We start from the raw sequence: 17,702 nt of genomic DNA on the forward strand, positions 1-17,702 counted from the left end.
TTTTGTACACACTCTGTAACAGCTGGCTTTTTGTGCATGTGCTTAAGGTGTGTGCGCTCGTAAAACTGTATATCAGAATTTTAAACCGGCAAGGCATGCAGCCACGTCTCTCTTAAACAGTTTGGTTTAAACAGCGGTTGAAATTCCAATAAACAAGTGTACGTTGTGAACTAATAATTTGTAGAGATCTGCCAGAAGCAGCAGCCATGATGAACAGCCGATTGGTACGGAGGCATCTGGTGACCAAACTTTTGTGAATAGAAAAATCAAGTGAGCCCAGACTGATTTGTGTTCACAATGGACATTTTTAGCAAACCGTACCATAAGCTGAAAGCGTTCCATATTCAGACACCTCCCGAGATGGTCTCGGTTCGCTTAGCTTTTAAGGGGCCGCTTGGAGTGTTCACATATGGGCCAAAATTCACACAAACTACGCTTAGACCCCTGAAAAGGACCAAGTGTGAAAACACCCTGATTTTCCACACCGTCTGTTGTATTTGTTTCAACAAACTGGCACAAGATGTTCTGTAAGCTGTCTAGGGTTCCAGAGCCACACAATGTGATTATTGCTTATACACAAATACACAACCTGACTAGACATGCAGTTTTGTGAACATGAAAACCAACAAGAAAGTTCAGAAACTCTCTCATATCCAAACCACAAGGGTGCTCTGATTTCACGCATGTGATTTGATGTGGTAACATTAGTACCTCTAGATCATGTTTGATATCAGGATGGGCCCCGATACGCATAAAGTGCATTTCCACATCTGCTAACGTTTCACTTTTCTTGGCCTGACTACAGCCGGGTGTTACACGTGTGTGTGTGTGTGTGTGTGGGATTGCCGTAGTCCTATGAGCTGCTCATGGTTGGAAATCTGGTGGATTATTTCATTCGCAGAGAGAAAGAGGAGAACAAGATGGCTCATTTTGTTCTGCGCTGAATTCCTGACCTATTTCGTCTCAGGCCTTAGGCTACACTGAAGACAATTGCCTTCAAATTTTTGCCTTTGACTTATTATCACACTTTTCTTTTCATTCGGAACAAGACAGTCTTCAATCATGTCTGAATTCAAGGGGGGAACCCTTTTGTTTTATCCATAAAGTTTTTATTCTTTAAGAAATCTTACATTACCGTTCAAAAGTTTACTTTTTTTTTGTAAAGAAATTAATCCTTTTATTCTGCAAGGATGCATTAAATTGATCAAAAATTACAGTGAAGACTTTTATATTGTTAGAAAAAATATTTCAATTAAAAAGAAATCCACAAAAACAGCACAACTGTCAACATTGATAACTGTATTTATTGTGCACTTTACAACTTTGCAGAACATTTATATTCACAAACAGCTGTATTACACACTGCATGAAAGGGAATATTCGACACACTATAATAGGGGCACTTTAAATGTGGTGTATATAATTGTCAGTCCTTAGTTCAGGGTTTTCAGATCTTACAAAAAAATATCAATATTGTTGTACTGTATCATTGTGAATGTCTCCTTATGTATTACTGAACATCATACAACAAGCATTATCTCTTAGTGTCTGACACTGAATTGTAAGTCTGGCATTCACAATCTTAATTTAAACCTAAAAAAAGGAATTTTGAACAATTTTAAACAAACATTATGATAAAATATGAATAAGAAATGTATAAGTTTCTTCACTGCTTCTAGGTCACTAATCAAATAATAAAAAATGAATTTGCGATCATGTGAATTCACGATCAAATGTTCTTACTTCCACTGAAGCACAAAATGGCACATCTCAAATCATGCAGGAGAACATGTAAAGCCATGACTCATTCCAACAATGTTAGGTCCCACCCTCATGCTTAGCCAATTGATTCACCATATACTGCCTGACATGTTCATGAGTCCATGTTTGTGTAATCTGTTAGAGAAATAAACCTGTCTCGAACATGAAACAAGACGAATATGCCTGGTTGCTTTCAACCTTAGATTGATGAAGCTACCACATGCTGTCAGTTACCTCAGACCATAATTTCAACTTGTCCCTCAGTGTATAAATGAATAGGAAACGCATTTAGAAATAAAATATACATGTAATGGTGATTAGAATGCCACACATGCAGTGTAAATGCACCTTTTTTGACCCTTTATATTAAAATGTTGCTTGCAAAACTACATACAATGCTTTGAATACACCTCTTCTTCAATGAACATGTTTTTAAATCTAAATTAAAATGCATTTATAAATTTCCCTTTTGGGCGTCTGGGCGTCAATGCAGAGAGATGCTTTTTAGCTCCCAAATGGTGTAGTAACGTTATCTACCAGCAGGGGCAAACTGAGCCACGCTAACCAGCAAAACTAACAACATTAGTTTGGAAATCACAATATTTCTTTAATTACATAAATAACAGTGGGCTTGATGTGGTGAAGTGATGCCGTAAAAACTGCTGGAAGAGAGACATTTGTCTTTTTCGTTGTGATTAGCAAGATTAAATAAGCATGTTCCTTCAAAACATTTGCTTTGAATGCCGTTTCAGCTTGACAAAGATGACTCCACTGTGCTGCGCTAAACAAAAAGCCATTGCGTGTTTGAAAAGGCATCAATTGGGTGGTGATGACATGAGTGTTTGTAGACATGTTCAGTTTAACAGCGGTGAGAAACGGCGAAGGTATGTGCTTAATGTGGCTGCGGGAAGCATTTTGCCCAGTCACTCTTCACGTTTTCTGCTTTTGATTACATTTTCAATAAACATGTTCTTGCATCCCAATGGTCACCCATTGAACTGGTACAAAAGGTAAACAAACTGCTGTCAAACTGGCCGTAATTTGATTTCGCCACGTATAATTTTCTGCAGGCCTCTCTTTTTTTTTTTTTTTTTTTACCCATGGTGCAATATTCCCAAAACACATTGAACGTTGCTCCGATAATACTGCGGGATTACGGATCCATTCCAGACCTGTGAATCAGCCGGAGCAGGTGGCGTGGGCTGGGGGGTTCCAGCGCTTACTGAAATGCTTTTCTTTGCCTATATCGAACGTCTCGAACTTTAGCAGAGCAGCAAAGATGTACAGAGAGATTTGCCAAGGAAACCAAAGAGTCATTGTTCTAGTGAATGACTGTTATTGTAGGGAATGGGACATGAACTGAAGTGTGATAAATGATCAGTAACTTGTAATGAATGCTATCTGAAAAGATGGCATGCGTGTATTTTGGTTCTTGCACAACCACATGGTTGTTCTCTTTATTGTTTACTAGGCACTCAATGAAAGCTCTGTCTGTTGTGTTTTGGTTGGCATGCCTTGTTGATGTCTTAAGATGTTTGTGTCTTTGTTTCCTGCAGTAACCACAACGTTATCTCCCGGCTCGGGCCACGCCAGAAAATGCAACGACACCGAGAAGGCATACTGCGTGAATGGCGGTGACTGTTACTACATACATGGTATAAATCAGTTTTCCTGCAAGTGAGTTTCTCTCAATTTCCTTTACTCTAATGTCAGTCTGTTTTATACTCCTGGTAAATCAAATCAAAGGACTTCCACATGTATTATATTTGCTCTGAATGTATATGGGTTCTTCTTAAACTGTAGGCACTTTAGGTTCATCATAATGTTTCCGCATAAGTGAGAGATTAAGAACAATCCCTTGCCTTATTCCAGCAATGGCCAAATGGTATCGCCTTTTCTTCTCAAACTCATTCTCTTCATCTATCGCATCTGTCTTCGGTCGTGTCCCTCTTGTGTCAGGGGTACGGCGTGTTGACTCACTGGTGCAGATGTTGATGAGCGCGATATGACTGTGATGTGCTTGGGGAATTTAAAAAAACAGACCTCTCGTCCCCCTCCGGTGGCCCACGTTTAGCGTGCTGGAGCGGTGTGCATCAAACCATTGTAAAATGCCATGTCATGCTGGTTTAGAGCTAGAACAAATATTTACAAGAGCCAGAGGCCTCCCACAAGGTAAATAAGTCAGTTTGCTTACATTTCAATCACAGGGGAAAAGGACACCGATTTACACAGATGCTTTTAAATCGGGGGTGCTCGGGAAGTCTTGTTATGGGCCGAAAAAATATTTTCGCCCGCATTATCAAAACAAGACCAGGGCGATTAAGTAGCTGCGAAGGGCAGGATAACAAACAAGGATGCAGGAGCACACGGAAACGAGTTTGTGTTTATGTAGCAGCGAATGTAAGGTGCTGTTTCTCTTCTACGTCTACATCTTCTTCTTTTTAAATCAATTTCAGACCGCATGTTGCGCCATGTTAGGAGTGCACCTGCTGGTATTTTCAAGCCCAGATGCACGCCATGAGTGCTTGCGCGTGCGCGCCCCTGGAATACTGCTCGGCAAGCAAACTGCCAGGACATGTCTGCAACAGCCATTCAATAAGTTGTGTACAAATTGGAAGGAGCAATAACTCAATTGCTGCAGCTAATTCACTCATGGGTGAGGCACAGGTCCAGAAAAGTCGGATAATGCAGTCGAGGCCCGCTGGGAATTGTTGCCCCAAAGCTATCTCATTCAATATAGGCCAGGCTTCCATAGGAATTACTCACCGGCTGAACAAGTCTAGCCATACAAGCTACCTCATATTTATGGCTGCCTCCTTTTCATTGAAATACAAAGTTCCACACACACATATGGGGTGAAGGAAGAAGTAATAAATGACCCAGGCTAAAATCATTTTCTTGCTGGAATGATGGGGCGGGGGGAGTATTTCACAGCCCTGCCAAGTTACGGCAGCTCCACATCGACACCCCTGTCATGTTTACATAAGACTGGGACAGATGACAAAACTGAGGAGGAGAGAGAAATGCCAGAGGAGATTCATGGCCCGCCACTGAGGGGGGCCCTGTAGTATTCGGCTCTGCATCAAGGACTCAAGTCCTGATCTGAAGAATGTAGGTTACTGAGTTTTGGTTTTAGTGGCCATCTCTAACTATATTATTCACTTCTCATGAACACAGTACACATCGGTTGTGAGACCTGACAATTTATGGCTGTGAGTTCGGTTATAGAATGTGGTTGCCAATGTGTGTGTGAACGTAAACACAAATCGCACACCAAATACAGGACTGACCTGCTGTTTTGTGAAAGTCTCTTCTTAAAATGGTTATTTTGGCCTGTCCCACTTCTGATGTCTTGATCTTCCTGACCGTATCCAGCAATTAAAATCCTAGAACAGTGGGGGGGAGAAACATAACATTTAAAAAAAATCGTTTGTAACATTCCTTAAACTCAAGAAGAACATTATTTGGACATTATTTGTGTACAGCACAATGATAAAACAAGTAAATAATTCTATTCTAAATTGTAACAACAACAAAAAATGTGGTTGACTGCATCCATAAGGTCAACCTTCAATTCTACAAGTTACTGTAAGAAAAAATACCAAATATCTTTTCTTTAATTACTTATAAAACCACTTATAAAAATGTAGTTTGACCTCCTGAGGTTGACGATCAACAAGTTAAGTGCCTCCTTTCACTGACCATTTGTTGAAAAAAAACGCAAACTTCATTTTTTTAAGAGCTTCAGGCACTTTTGTGTACTCTGTTCGTGGAAAGCGCCATTAAACTTTCCAAATATTAGTGCATGAAAACAGCTGCATCGAAAGTTTTTTTTTTTTTTTTTTTTTTTATAACAGCAGTACTTTTCTTCAGACCAGATGCTGCATCCTTCATTATGTAACACAATGAAGATCAAGAGATCAGGCTTTATTTCCATGAGAATCTCGGTTAGGTATGACGTGTGTGCAGGAAAAAATCTACATTATTTGATTAATTCTGACAAATTCGCCGGCAGGATAGAAATGATGCAAAGCCTTCTGGGTCAGAACGGACTCTTTTAGGCAGTGCTGGTCTCATTTTACAGAGTTACAGTGACCTGATCGAAGGCAACAGGACACAGAAGAAAGACACACTTTCCTCTTCTTGTTTTTTTTCTCTCTCAGCGCTTTAGTGCAAAGACCTTCTCATGAATTAAGGCAGCTTTACCCAGTGAAACTTCAGCTACAGCTTTAGTAAAGCATTATATATTTGACTGAGTAGTTAGATAAAGAAAACTGATTAGCAGAATGACAAAACATAAAGATTCAGTAAATAAATATTCTATGTAAGTACAGTTGCATTTTAGCTTTTGATGATTTGATTGATGTTTATGTGTAATTTGCCAGTGCTGCTGGTTAGAGACTGATGTGTGTTTAAAACAGGATTAGATGATGTTATAACTAGCAGACCGAGGGAGCTATTTTTAGGGTTTAGGGTTTTTTTAAGTCTGCAGTGCTCTCTATTACAGTGTATTCCACTGTAAATGTGAAGATGGGTTGTTCATTCACACTTGTCAGGTTTGGTTGGATTAAAACGAACTCTGGTGTGATTGCTCTGTTAATGCAGTTGAACGCTGAACCCCAAAGATGGGTCTCAAGTCCACTTCCAAATCAACTCTGGTGCGATATGACTGAAATATGAACGCAACATGGACCAAAGACTAAACAAACCAAAAACAGGATGTGATATCATGAGATGCGACCCTAAAAAGGACATACCTGAAGCATACCTGTTTTTTCTCGCCATTGGACCTATGTTGCCCATTGCAGTTCGGTACTGATGTCAGATTTCTTGCAGCAGATTTAACTTTTTCACAATTTCTAAGCTTTTTATGAGTTCTCAGTTGGTGAAAAACCATCATATGTACGCACAAACAACAAGCGTGTTTAGCTCTGCACACCGCATTGTTCTGGATGTTCGTAAGTTCAGTCGCAAAATATACATCATAAAAGCTGATTTTTGGCTCTTTGGTCTTAAAGGTATTTTCCCGAATTTTAGAAAAGAACCGCCCTCTCCACTTTTTGAAAAAATGCACATGCGCAACACTCTACCTGCTATTAACGCCTATTAAACGTGTGCACGAGAGAGCATGCACGAGCTAATCATAGCTTACATTAACTTTTACTAGCAGTGATTTTAAATGGATTTCTCCAAATAGCATGCCAAACTTTACCTGTCAAGTAGAAACTTCGCGACTGAGGCATCAGTGGGAAGCCCAACCTGTGTTTTGAGCGCACGCCATCGTGTGAATCGTGTGCACGAGCACGTTCGACGGCCTTACGTAAACATATCACCAGAATGATTGACACTTAGGAGGACCAATAGTCTTGATGATCCACCCGGAAAAAGAAAATCCTCCGCTATACCTTTAAATATGACAGTGTGAACGCTAAACAAACTAGGGCTAAATGTATTTATTTTCTGGTCCATACCAAAAGAACCAAGAGAACCGAACTACAAGTGTGAACACACTCTTTCTTCCTGATCTGTCTCTTAAAATGTGCGTTCATCGCTCTAATTCAGCTCTTACCCCATTAACTATATATTTTTTTAAGTTTTTGACAAAACATTTTCAATTTGTGAAACCTTGCTGAAAATGTTTGAACATCCTTAAAACAAGATCAATGTCCTTGAGAAGCAAAATAGTTTTAAATCCATATCTACAGTACCAGTCAAAAATATGTTTGGAACATAAATAAGTCTCTTATGCTCACCAAGACTGCATTTATTTCATCAGAAAATACAGTAAAAACAGTAATGTTGTGAAATATTACTGGAATTTAAAATGAATGTTTTCTATTTTAATGTATTTTAAAATGTAATTTATTCCTGTGAATTTTCAGCATCATTACTCCAGTCTTCAGTGTCACATGATCCTTCAGAAATCATTCTAATATGACGATTTGATGCTCAAGAAACATTTCTGATTATTATCAATGTTGAAAACAGTTTTTTACATTTTTATTTCATGATGCTATGATGAATAGAAAGTTCAAAAGAACAGCATTTATCTGAAATGGAAAGCTTTTATATCATTAAACACTACCCTTAAGTTTGGGGTCAGTAAGAATTTTAATTTTATTTTTTGGGGAAAAAAACTAAATAAATCAATACTTTTATTCATCAAGGATGAGTTAAACTGATCAAAAGTTACAATAAAGACATTTATAATGTTAGAAAATATTCTATTTGAAATAAATGCTGTTCTTTTGAACTTTCTATTCATCAAAGAATTTTGAAAGAAAATTGTAGACAACTGTTTTCAACATTGATAATAATAATGAATGTTTTTTGAGCATAAAATCAGCATATTAGAATGATTTCTGAAGGATCATGTGACACTGAAGACTGGAGTAATGATGTTGAAAATTCAGCTTTCACCTGAGGAATAAATTACATTTTAAAATATATTAAAATAGAAAACAGTCATTTTAAATTGTCATAATATTTCACAATATTACTGTTTTTTTTACCGATCTAAAACCTTTGACCAGTAGTGTGTGTGTGTGTGTGTGTGTGTGTGTGTGTGTGTGTGTGTGTGTGTATATATATATATATATATATATATATATATATATATATATATATATATACATATACGTATACGTGTTGGCCACCTGGAACTGAATTCTTGGAACTGGTATCTGTGTCACTGACGTCTAGGCTTGTTTGGATGATGTTCATGATGTTTATCTTCTTCAGGTTTACTTCTACAGCGCAGTTCTGGCAAAAAAACTCTTTCTATTTCTCTCTCACCGCCTTTGTAGATTTTCACTAAACTGGAGTCTTTCGGCTCCCACTGCCAGGGAGAGAGGGAATGAAAAATGCATATCCAAAACTGAGGAGGGGGCACTCGGAGTTGAGGCGGAGGTTAAGTAGGGGAAAAAACTGTATAAGATACAGAATATGAAGAAAAAAAAGAATGATGCAACGATCTACAAGCAATAAAGCGTCAGGGAGAATAGAGCAGTTTCTTGCTGTACCAATCATTAGTCTGGATAACAATATTTCATCATCTTTATTTTATTATTATTTTCACTATTTTACACATTTTAGAACAGTAATTATGGAAGCTTGTTTCCGCCACTTAAACAAAAAATTTCCGCCACAAAAAATAAAAAAGGTAATTTCGACTTTTTATCTCACAATTCTATTTTTATTTTCTCTCAATTGCGAGTTTACATTTTCTCAGAATTGCGTGATATAAACACAATCACGCCAATTCTTTATATCCTGTTATATGTGTGATATAAACTCTCAATTACCAGAAAAAAAGTCAGAATTGGGGGATATAAACTCAAAATTATTTATATTACGCCAATTCTGAGTTTATATCCCGCAATTCTGACTTTTTTTCTGGTAATTGCGAGTTTATATCATGCATATGACGGGATATAAACTCGCAATTGGCAGAAAAAAAGTCCGAATTGTGAGATAAAAAGTCCCAATTATCCTTTAATTTTTTTTTATTCCGTGGCGGAAACAAGATTCCAAAAATAATAAATACATTATTATTTACTAATAAAAAATTATATTAATAATAATAAATATGAAGTAATAATCAATGCATCCTGCAATAGTTTTCAAATATTGAATATATAATATTATTAATAATACTGATGAATATAAATAATAATGCCAATGCATCCTGAATGTTTCTTTTTTTATGTTTAGAAGAATAAAAAAAAAAGGAATGAAATTAATGAAAGCTGATCTAATTTATTTAAATTTTTTATTGTAAAACATTTGGTTTTGTAAAGAAACACTTGGTTTGTACTTGGTGTATCAAATCTGAATTTCAACCAACCTGAAAATATCACCACATTACCACATTTCCTCAAGGTAAAGACACAAGGACCAGTCTGAGTCTGCACGCTTTATGCAAACAATGAACATAGACAGATGTAATATAATCTGTTCTTCATTTGGAGAAAGGAATGAATGAAGTTGAGGAGTTAAAATCCCAGAGGACCTCTCCAGACTGAGAGGCACACGTTTGCACACACGTCGGTCGGTCTCTCTGGCACTCTCCAGCACGATAACATTGTTTCCATGACCTTTGACCCCCACATGTCTGCGCTCCGGTACATACCCCAACTTCCCCTCCCTCCTGCATTCCCCTAAAGACTACAACATCTTATGGTCTCTCACCATCTCTCTGTTATTCCCAGGGTCTCCGTAGTTAAAACTGCAGTGTTTTACCGCGTACCAGGCAGCGAAGAGATTACGGCCTGAACCATGGCTCATTTTACACTCTGTAAACTTACCAGTGGCATCGTGTGTGTGCTGCATGTATAGTGTCACGCGTAATGCCTCACATCCTACTTCAAAAGGGCTTTTTCAACTTTAACAGGAGCCTTGTGTGTATGCGTGCCCGCTAAGTGCTGCTTTAAGATCTCACTGAATTGTGTTAGATTTGAGCTTAAAGTAAGAAAAAAACTATTTGCCAGCAGGGTACAAAGTCATATTCTCTGAAAACAAATCTTTAATGCTTCCCAAGTAAATGGACTTGTTTTGAGGATGCTGAGATTTTACTGAGCCTCTGGCGGTGCAGCGTGGGATGTGCAGGGAGACGGCGTTCAGAAGACGAGCTGGTGACGGAAGATAACACTCGCTCACGATTTCTGTTTGTCCTGAAAATTGAAGGTGGCCATTCATCAGTGATTGATCGCTGACTAGAGCAGTTATTGAGTTAGAGGAATTAACACTGTGAAAACATTACCCTCATATCGCTCATTGCGCACTGATGAGGCGTAATCTGTTTACTGGAATGACATGAATAAGCATAATTGGCCAATCAAATCCATGAATGAGAGCCATGTCATAATCAGGCGACCATATTAGAGATGTGCTGCTTATAGGTTTAGATGCAGTTTAAGCTGTTGGTGTTTGCTAGAATATGATTGGTTCACACCAGGCTTTATTCTGGGCTGCAAAATAATTTTTAATAAATTTTATTTCATGTTTTCCAGACAAGATCAATTTACTTGAGAAGCAAACTATAGTAAGATTAGCTTTAAAAGAGATTAGCTTTCAAAGAATATATCTTTAATTAAAAAGAGTTAAATATGTTGAAGTACATTAGTTTATTACTTTAAGTTTTTAGTTTTTTTATGCTTAAAATAAGAAAACGTGTTCTCAGAGAATATATACTGTGGTCAGTTACGTGACTTTTTTTAAAAGAAATTAATACTTTTATTCAACAAGGATGCATTCAATTGATTAAAAGTGACTGTAAAAAAATATTGTTGGTTTAACTTAAAAAAGTTGATTGGTTTGACAACAGAAACTCAAAATTCGATGTTATCTGAACCAAAATAATTATCTAAGTTGATCTGACAAAAGAAAAAAAAGTTGTGATTACACTTGATTTAAGACTTTTACATTATTACAAAAACAAATTCTATTTTAAATAAATGTTGTCCTTTTGAACTTTCTGTTGAAAAGAAAAATGTACCACGGTTTCCAAAGAAATATTAAACGGCTGTTTTTAACATTGATAATAATAAGAAATGTTTCTTATCAGATATTTATTTCTGAAGGATCATGTAACACTGAAGACTGGAGTAAAGATGCTGAAAATTCACCTTTGCCATCACAGGAAATCATGCATTTTAAAATATTCAATAGAAAACGGTCATTTTAAATTGTAATAATATTTCACAATATCACTGTTTTTACTTTACATTTTTTACTGAACAAATGCACGCAGCCTTGGTGACTTCTTTCAAAAACACTAAACGTCAAACTATGATGTAAATTCAAGATGTATTCTCTGGAAACCGAAATCTTAAAATATCATACGGTAAAATGATCTTGTTTTAAGAATGGTTGATAAATATTTAGAAAACATGACAAAAATCATTCAGAAAGTGCTCTTCTTAAACAAATGATGGCTGGAGAATCGGCTGACTATCAGATGTTTGTCTGGATGTGTTTCTGACGTCGCCGTGCATAATATCCTCTGTGTATGATGTCTGTGTGTGTTTGGTGTATCTCTGTATTTCATCACCTCTCCTTCCCCCAGATGTCCGGACGGATACTTCGGCCAGCGGTGCTTGCAGACAGAGCCCAAGCGGTTATACATGCCCAAACCTAATAAAAGTATGTTGACTTGAGATGCACAGCAGCAAACAGAGGACCGGCTGTCACTGGGTTACCACTGTTGTCTCTCCTTTACCTCCTTCCGCCTCCCAAGGCTTGCTGGCTTAAGTCTGTCCTGAAATAGACACAGTGGTTCCTCCAGTGGGATCCTCAGCTTCTGCTGTACATAATTGTGCTATTGTCCTAATGTTCTCTCTGCTTTCTTTTCCCCCCTCTCTCTCTCTCTCTCTCTCTCTCTTGCTTTCACCCTTTCCTTTTTCTCTTGCATTTTTTTTTCTCTGCTCGACACTCTCTCTCTCTCTCTCTCCCTCTCTCTCTCTCTCTCTATGGTTTTGTCTCTTTTCATCAGGTGTCCAAATGACTTTACTGGTGATCGCTGTCAAACCTACGTTATGGCCAGTTTCTACCGTATGTCCATTTCTTCTTCTGTCTGTCTGTCTGTACGGTTTGCATGCTGAAACCGGAGATGTGGAATGTGGTTCTGTAATGGTTATTAATCTACTTCCTGTTCTAACAAATCCATTTTTTTGTTATTTTTTTTTTTTTACAATTATTGAGTTTTATTTGGTCCAGTGTCTCATTTACCCCCTGCATCACTGGTTAATTGATTCTACATTACATTACCTCTTAACATGATCAATGATGCATGTTTTCAGTTATGATGCATGTTCTTTAATAGATTGAACCGTAACTTAGTCATAATCATAATGGCAATAAAACACCAAGATGCTGCATCATTCCTTAACATATATGACAGAAATATAGTTACTGTCAATTTACTAACCATAAACATGTGACTGGTCAGCTAATAATTTAGATATAAAAATTGCACAATAGCTATCACAAAATGGCAACTAATACATTTTTAAAAAATGTCCATAATAAAAAATAAACCTTCATATTAAAGTCCCTGTAAAGTCAAAATTAAGTATGTGTTCTGAGTTTGTCATACCACCGAAAAATGTGTTATTAGCCACCCAGCCCAATTTCAATGATTAAAAAAGCCGCCAAGTAAATAAAATAAGCTATCAAAATCTCGAAAAAATGAGCAGTAGTCTCAGCTCTCAAACGCTGGGGGCGTGTCCGCTGGCTGCGATGAAACCACGCCCACTCGCGGGAAATATGACTCGCGCACAGCTCGTGCATGTCGGCGCGACGGGAGGATGAAGGCCGAAGCGGACAGCGGGAGATAGTCGGTTCGGCCCCATTCACCAGTAACAGCGGATTATCAGTGAATTCCAGTTGTCTCCAACGAAAGTAAACTATCCTGATCTCTACAGAGGCGGGTGTGGTGGTGATCATCAGCTCTCCATCAAGGTAACGTTAGCTCTTCACAAGATAAATCCACCTCTTCTTGATATGATCATTTTTCGGAAATTTAAATAAGGACACCGATCTGTTTTCTAAGTGATTGCATCCAGGGAATACGCATTTACATGACGAAGGCATAGCTAGAGCCGTGGGCATAGTAGCTAGCAAACTGTAGGCTGTCTGATAGTAACTCGCGATTGAGCGATAGGCTTAGTGACTCCGTGCGTCATCAAGTAGGGGCCCAATCAAGCTCAGGGGGTCGCAGTGCGTCATCGAGCCCCCGTTTTAGCCCCGCCCAAAAAATCCGGCTCACAGCAAGGGTGAAAAACTGTTAAACGGTCTAACTCCACAATTTAGTACTTCACAGTTCTCAGTCTTTGTAACATGTTTTAGCAATACATTTCTAGCACTTATAATGTGTTTAGAATTTTTTTGTAGAATTGCCTTTACAGGGACTTTAACACAATATATCAGTGCCATGTTGGTTATGTATGTTTTTATTTATCAGTATCTGTTAATATTGGATATATATTGGCTTTAGATTACATTTACAATTTACTCTTTAAAAGCACTAATAATTGAAATGTTCATTAGTAAATTTTAAAACGAATATTGTCATTCTGTGCATTATAACATTGTGACACCTTCACACAGGTAGGATCAATTTTAGTTTTTAGTGTTAAATTAGAATTTAGTGTTTAATCATTTATCGGCCAAAACATAAAAATTGTTATCGGCCACAATTTTGATATGAATGCATCACTAGTTCCTATGGTCCAAACAGTGGAGCATAAGGCGAACAACGCCAAGATCTTGGGTTTGATTCTCAGGGAATATATGAATAGGCAATAACATGCATAAAGCATCTTCCAAATGCATAAATGCAAATGAAATATATAGTATAGTAAATGTATTTCAAATTATTATTGAGTTCTGCAATTTCATAATTGCTTAGATTTAGTACCGTAATGCTGCCATAATTAGTTCAAAGTTAAAAAAATATATATATATTTTGAGTTTGTAGACAGATTTTTGTATCAGCTGTATACAATGCATCGTTCTGTAGTTTCACAGGTGTAAAACAAGAGCGGTTTGCGAAGTACAGCCATTGTTTCCCTCAGAACAATCCTGCCACAAATCCCCTAACAGTTCAAAAATCCACCCCTTAATTATGCTGTGAAATTAAACAGCTCCACTTCCCCGAGGTGACACGTTTTAACCGTATAAGGCTACACCTCGGCGTCTCCACCGCACATGTCCATCAACTACAGAATAACACCTAGATTAGAGGGAGGCGCAGGGATCACGACACCTGACAGCTCATGCCTGTGAGCTATTGAGTCCGCATAGTGTGTATAATCAGGCCTTTGTGCTCTCGACGGTGTTGCTCTGCTGCCTCTGTTTACATTTTACCATGACCTTAAATCTCAACATAAATGTATTCGCTTTTAAAAAGATAGGAAGTACAGCATGAAAGATTGATGTTAACAAAATGAACCTACAAAGTTGCGTGTAGAACGGAATGGATTTCCACGCCGTATAAAAAGGAATCATTTATGATGTATACACAAAGTGGTGCAAACAAGAAAAAATATAGTTTGACACATGCTCTACCTGTGTCATGTAATGTCAGGTCGTGATTTATCATTCTATATCAGGACAGCGCTCGGATCATGTCTTTGCACGCGTGGATTGTTAGCTTTTTAAACAGTCAACAACCAGGCTACCTTTCCGTACTTTGTAGCGCTGTTCAGTTGGGAGGTCTAGAAATGGTTGTCTGTCAACATTAGATGTTGAAACAGTGCAGGTATTGATGCTTTTAAACCGGAGGAAATGGAAATAGCATAAATGTAGCACAATAGGTGCGTGTACATACAAGCAGAGAGAGAAAAAAAAAAATGTCTTTGGCGCCAGGGAACATGGGTAGAAGAGAGAAATGAAGGTGTCTCCCATCTTAGTGCGTGGTAGGAATATTCTAACACGGAGAACATCTGACAAAATGTCATTTCTACATGCAACGCCCAGCCGTAATTCTCAGGTTGGAGGTTGTGCACGAGGGCAGACGTGTCCTCAAAGCTGTCGTCCCTGAGAGAAAGTGATTTTCTGTCACTTTCTGTTCAACTCGCTGTTGAGAGAATTGTAATCGCTCTACCAATTAGAGTCATTGTAGAGAACTAAAATATTCTCTGGCAGAAGCACTGCAACAGCCCAGGGGATTTTAGACTAGGATCCCTGAGAAATATTACAGAAAAATATCCATTTATTTATTTTACCTTGTCATTTGTATAAATAAAATGTTTTTGTTTTTTTTATTTACTCTGGAATAGTTCACCCAAAATATAAAACTGACTCACTCACTCTCATGAAATTCTAACACAAAAGAATAGATTTAAAAGAATGTCCAAGCTACTTAACCACGCTAGCAAAGTGAACATGGGCAGATGAGTTCCATAAATAACTAAGTAACATTTATTTTTTTATTTTTTTAAGTGTAAATGGGTCATTATATATAAGGCACCTGGAATAGTAATATTTTAGTTTTCTTGGTTTTTGTTCATTTTTTACTTTATAATGCAAAAAAATTAAATAAAATCGTATCTCTACCTGACGATCACTCAGGCATCTGTTCCACCTCTATCAAACCTGTGAAAGTATGTTGTCATGACAACAGTGGGAATTTCCTGTGGCTAATATTAGGCAGGTTAGCTGCCAAACTTTTATCCCAGTAACACAGAAATAATGATACTGTGTTTCATATGACAACTGCTCTCTCTGGCTCAGCAGAAGCGCCAACCAGGGGTGCGTTTCCCGTACAACTATAGCTCGCTGCTTAACTACCATAGTACGATGCATCGATGGAGAAGTCAACTAGCTAGTCACGACTGTTTCCCGAAACCGTATGTCGCAAAGTATCGTTCAACCACGTTGGTTTATGACGTCTCGCACGTGGTGGACTAATAACTTATTTTAATTAATCTGTTTGAGATCGAATTAACGCTAGATTTTGTCATATAAATTACAGACATGGCATCTGAAGATCATTTCTAATTTTTCTCAGTTATTTTGCTTTATTGCCAGACTCAATATTTGGCTCGTTCTTACATAGTAGAGCACGTTCGCACATGCGCAGTCTTCAAAAACGGTGCTTTAAATCTCTTGACAAACTAAAAGACGTAAATTACATTTGTATGCATTCTAAATAAATAACACGGGTTGTACTGAATGTCAGCTTGCTTATTTTGCTAAAGATAAGGATTTATTCAGTTTACATCTAGAAACTATGCTTCTAACCACAGCTCGAGAGCTGTCGTTCCAACCACACAAGTTTGCGATGCTGTTAATTGCGACCGTGAACTTAATTGTGAACTATGCTGATAACGACGGAACTTGCGACCATAGTTGGCTAACGATGCTTTCGGGAAACGCACCCCTGATCTGAATATGCACTGTGATCGAAAGGTTTAATAACCACGGGAGAATCGTTTTCATTTAGGAATGAGATCACGTGGGTGTGGGTTTGAATCGATCTTTTAACGATTAATCACGCAGAGAATATAAAACCCCCCTAAATTGATTTGTCTAGCCATGATATTTGTTGCATAGTGCATGTTTTACTAATATAACATCCCAAAGTGTAAATAGCATCTTGTCATTAACAATTAACATAAACAAACGCATCAAATTGTTTTTATGAATAATATCAGCTGTCTGTGTGCCCCACAGGTAAGACACATCAGAGATATTTGAATTGTGAAACTTAATGAACGCTTGAATGTATATCAGTTTACTTGCATTCCTGCATACTTGCTGTATATAACAATAATTACATTAATGATGAAATAACACCCCTAAAATAACATAAATTAAAGTGTCTAACAATGCGCCCTGACATGACCCCACAATGACATGAATTCATAAAATAAAATCTACTAACCTAGCTGCTCGTTTCAAAATCTCAGATCCTAATCCATGCAATAAATACCGAAATAAACTACTAGTTTGATGCTAGATGCTAGTTTGATGATTTTATTACTCTTTATTATTTTCTCTTACCCATTAATCCAGATCTGTTTTCAAGAAACCTATATTTCATATGTGCTCTAACCTGCATTATCTAACCACTTATACTTTTTCACATTATAGTATCTGCATGATGTGTCTTGACATGACTTTCATTATGCCAATATGTGTTCCTATGTATGGTGGGATATCTATCTCCTAAATCTTGTTCTTGTTTTCCCTCTCTCTCTCTCTCTCTCTCTCTCTCTCTCTCTCTCTCTCTCTCTCTCTCTCTCTCTCTCTCTCTCTCTCTCTCTGTTTTTGTTTTTGCTCTTCGTTATCAACTCTTTGCACTGGCAGAATCTCTTGGGATTGAATTTATGGGTATGGACCAATCCTTCATTCCGTTTTCCAGATTGAACTGTGTAGCTCTCATTCCATTTGACACACCTCCGTAGCCTCTCTCCAATGGACTCTAAAGCTAATGA

The 17,702-nt window shown here is 37.6% G+C and overlaps 1 protein-coding gene across 19 annotated transcripts in view; it reads left to right on the forward strand.

Annotated features, from left to right (window-relative positions):
- nrg2a (neuregulin 2a) overlaps positions 1 to 17,702 on the forward strand; it is a 105,654-nt gene that overhangs the window by 77,142 nt on the left and 10,810 nt on the right. For 9 of the 19 annotated variants that reach the window (XM_084387900.1, XM_084387888.1, XM_084387902.1 and 6 more), the window contains 3 exons: positions 3,318 to 3,438; positions 12,254 to 12,312; positions 17,575 to 17,598. In XM_084387900.1, coding sequence (XP_084244026.1) covers positions 3,318 to 3,438; positions 12,254 to 12,312; positions 17,575 to 17,598 — 204 coding nt within the window. Of the gene's footprint in view, positions 1 to 3,317; positions 3,439 to 11,827; positions 11,905 to 12,253; positions 12,313 to 17,574; positions 17,599 to 17,702 lie in introns of all 19 variants that reach the window. The other 10 variants (XM_084387897.1, XM_084387896.1, XM_084387899.1 and 7 more) reach the window with 2 other exon arrangements.

The sequence above is a fragment of the Rutilus rutilus genome (genome assembly GCF_951802725.1).
Source record: "Rutilus rutilus genome assembly, chromosome: 18".
Taxonomy (NCBI): Eukaryota; Metazoa; Chordata; class Actinopteri; order Cypriniformes; family Leuciscidae; genus Rutilus; species Rutilus rutilus.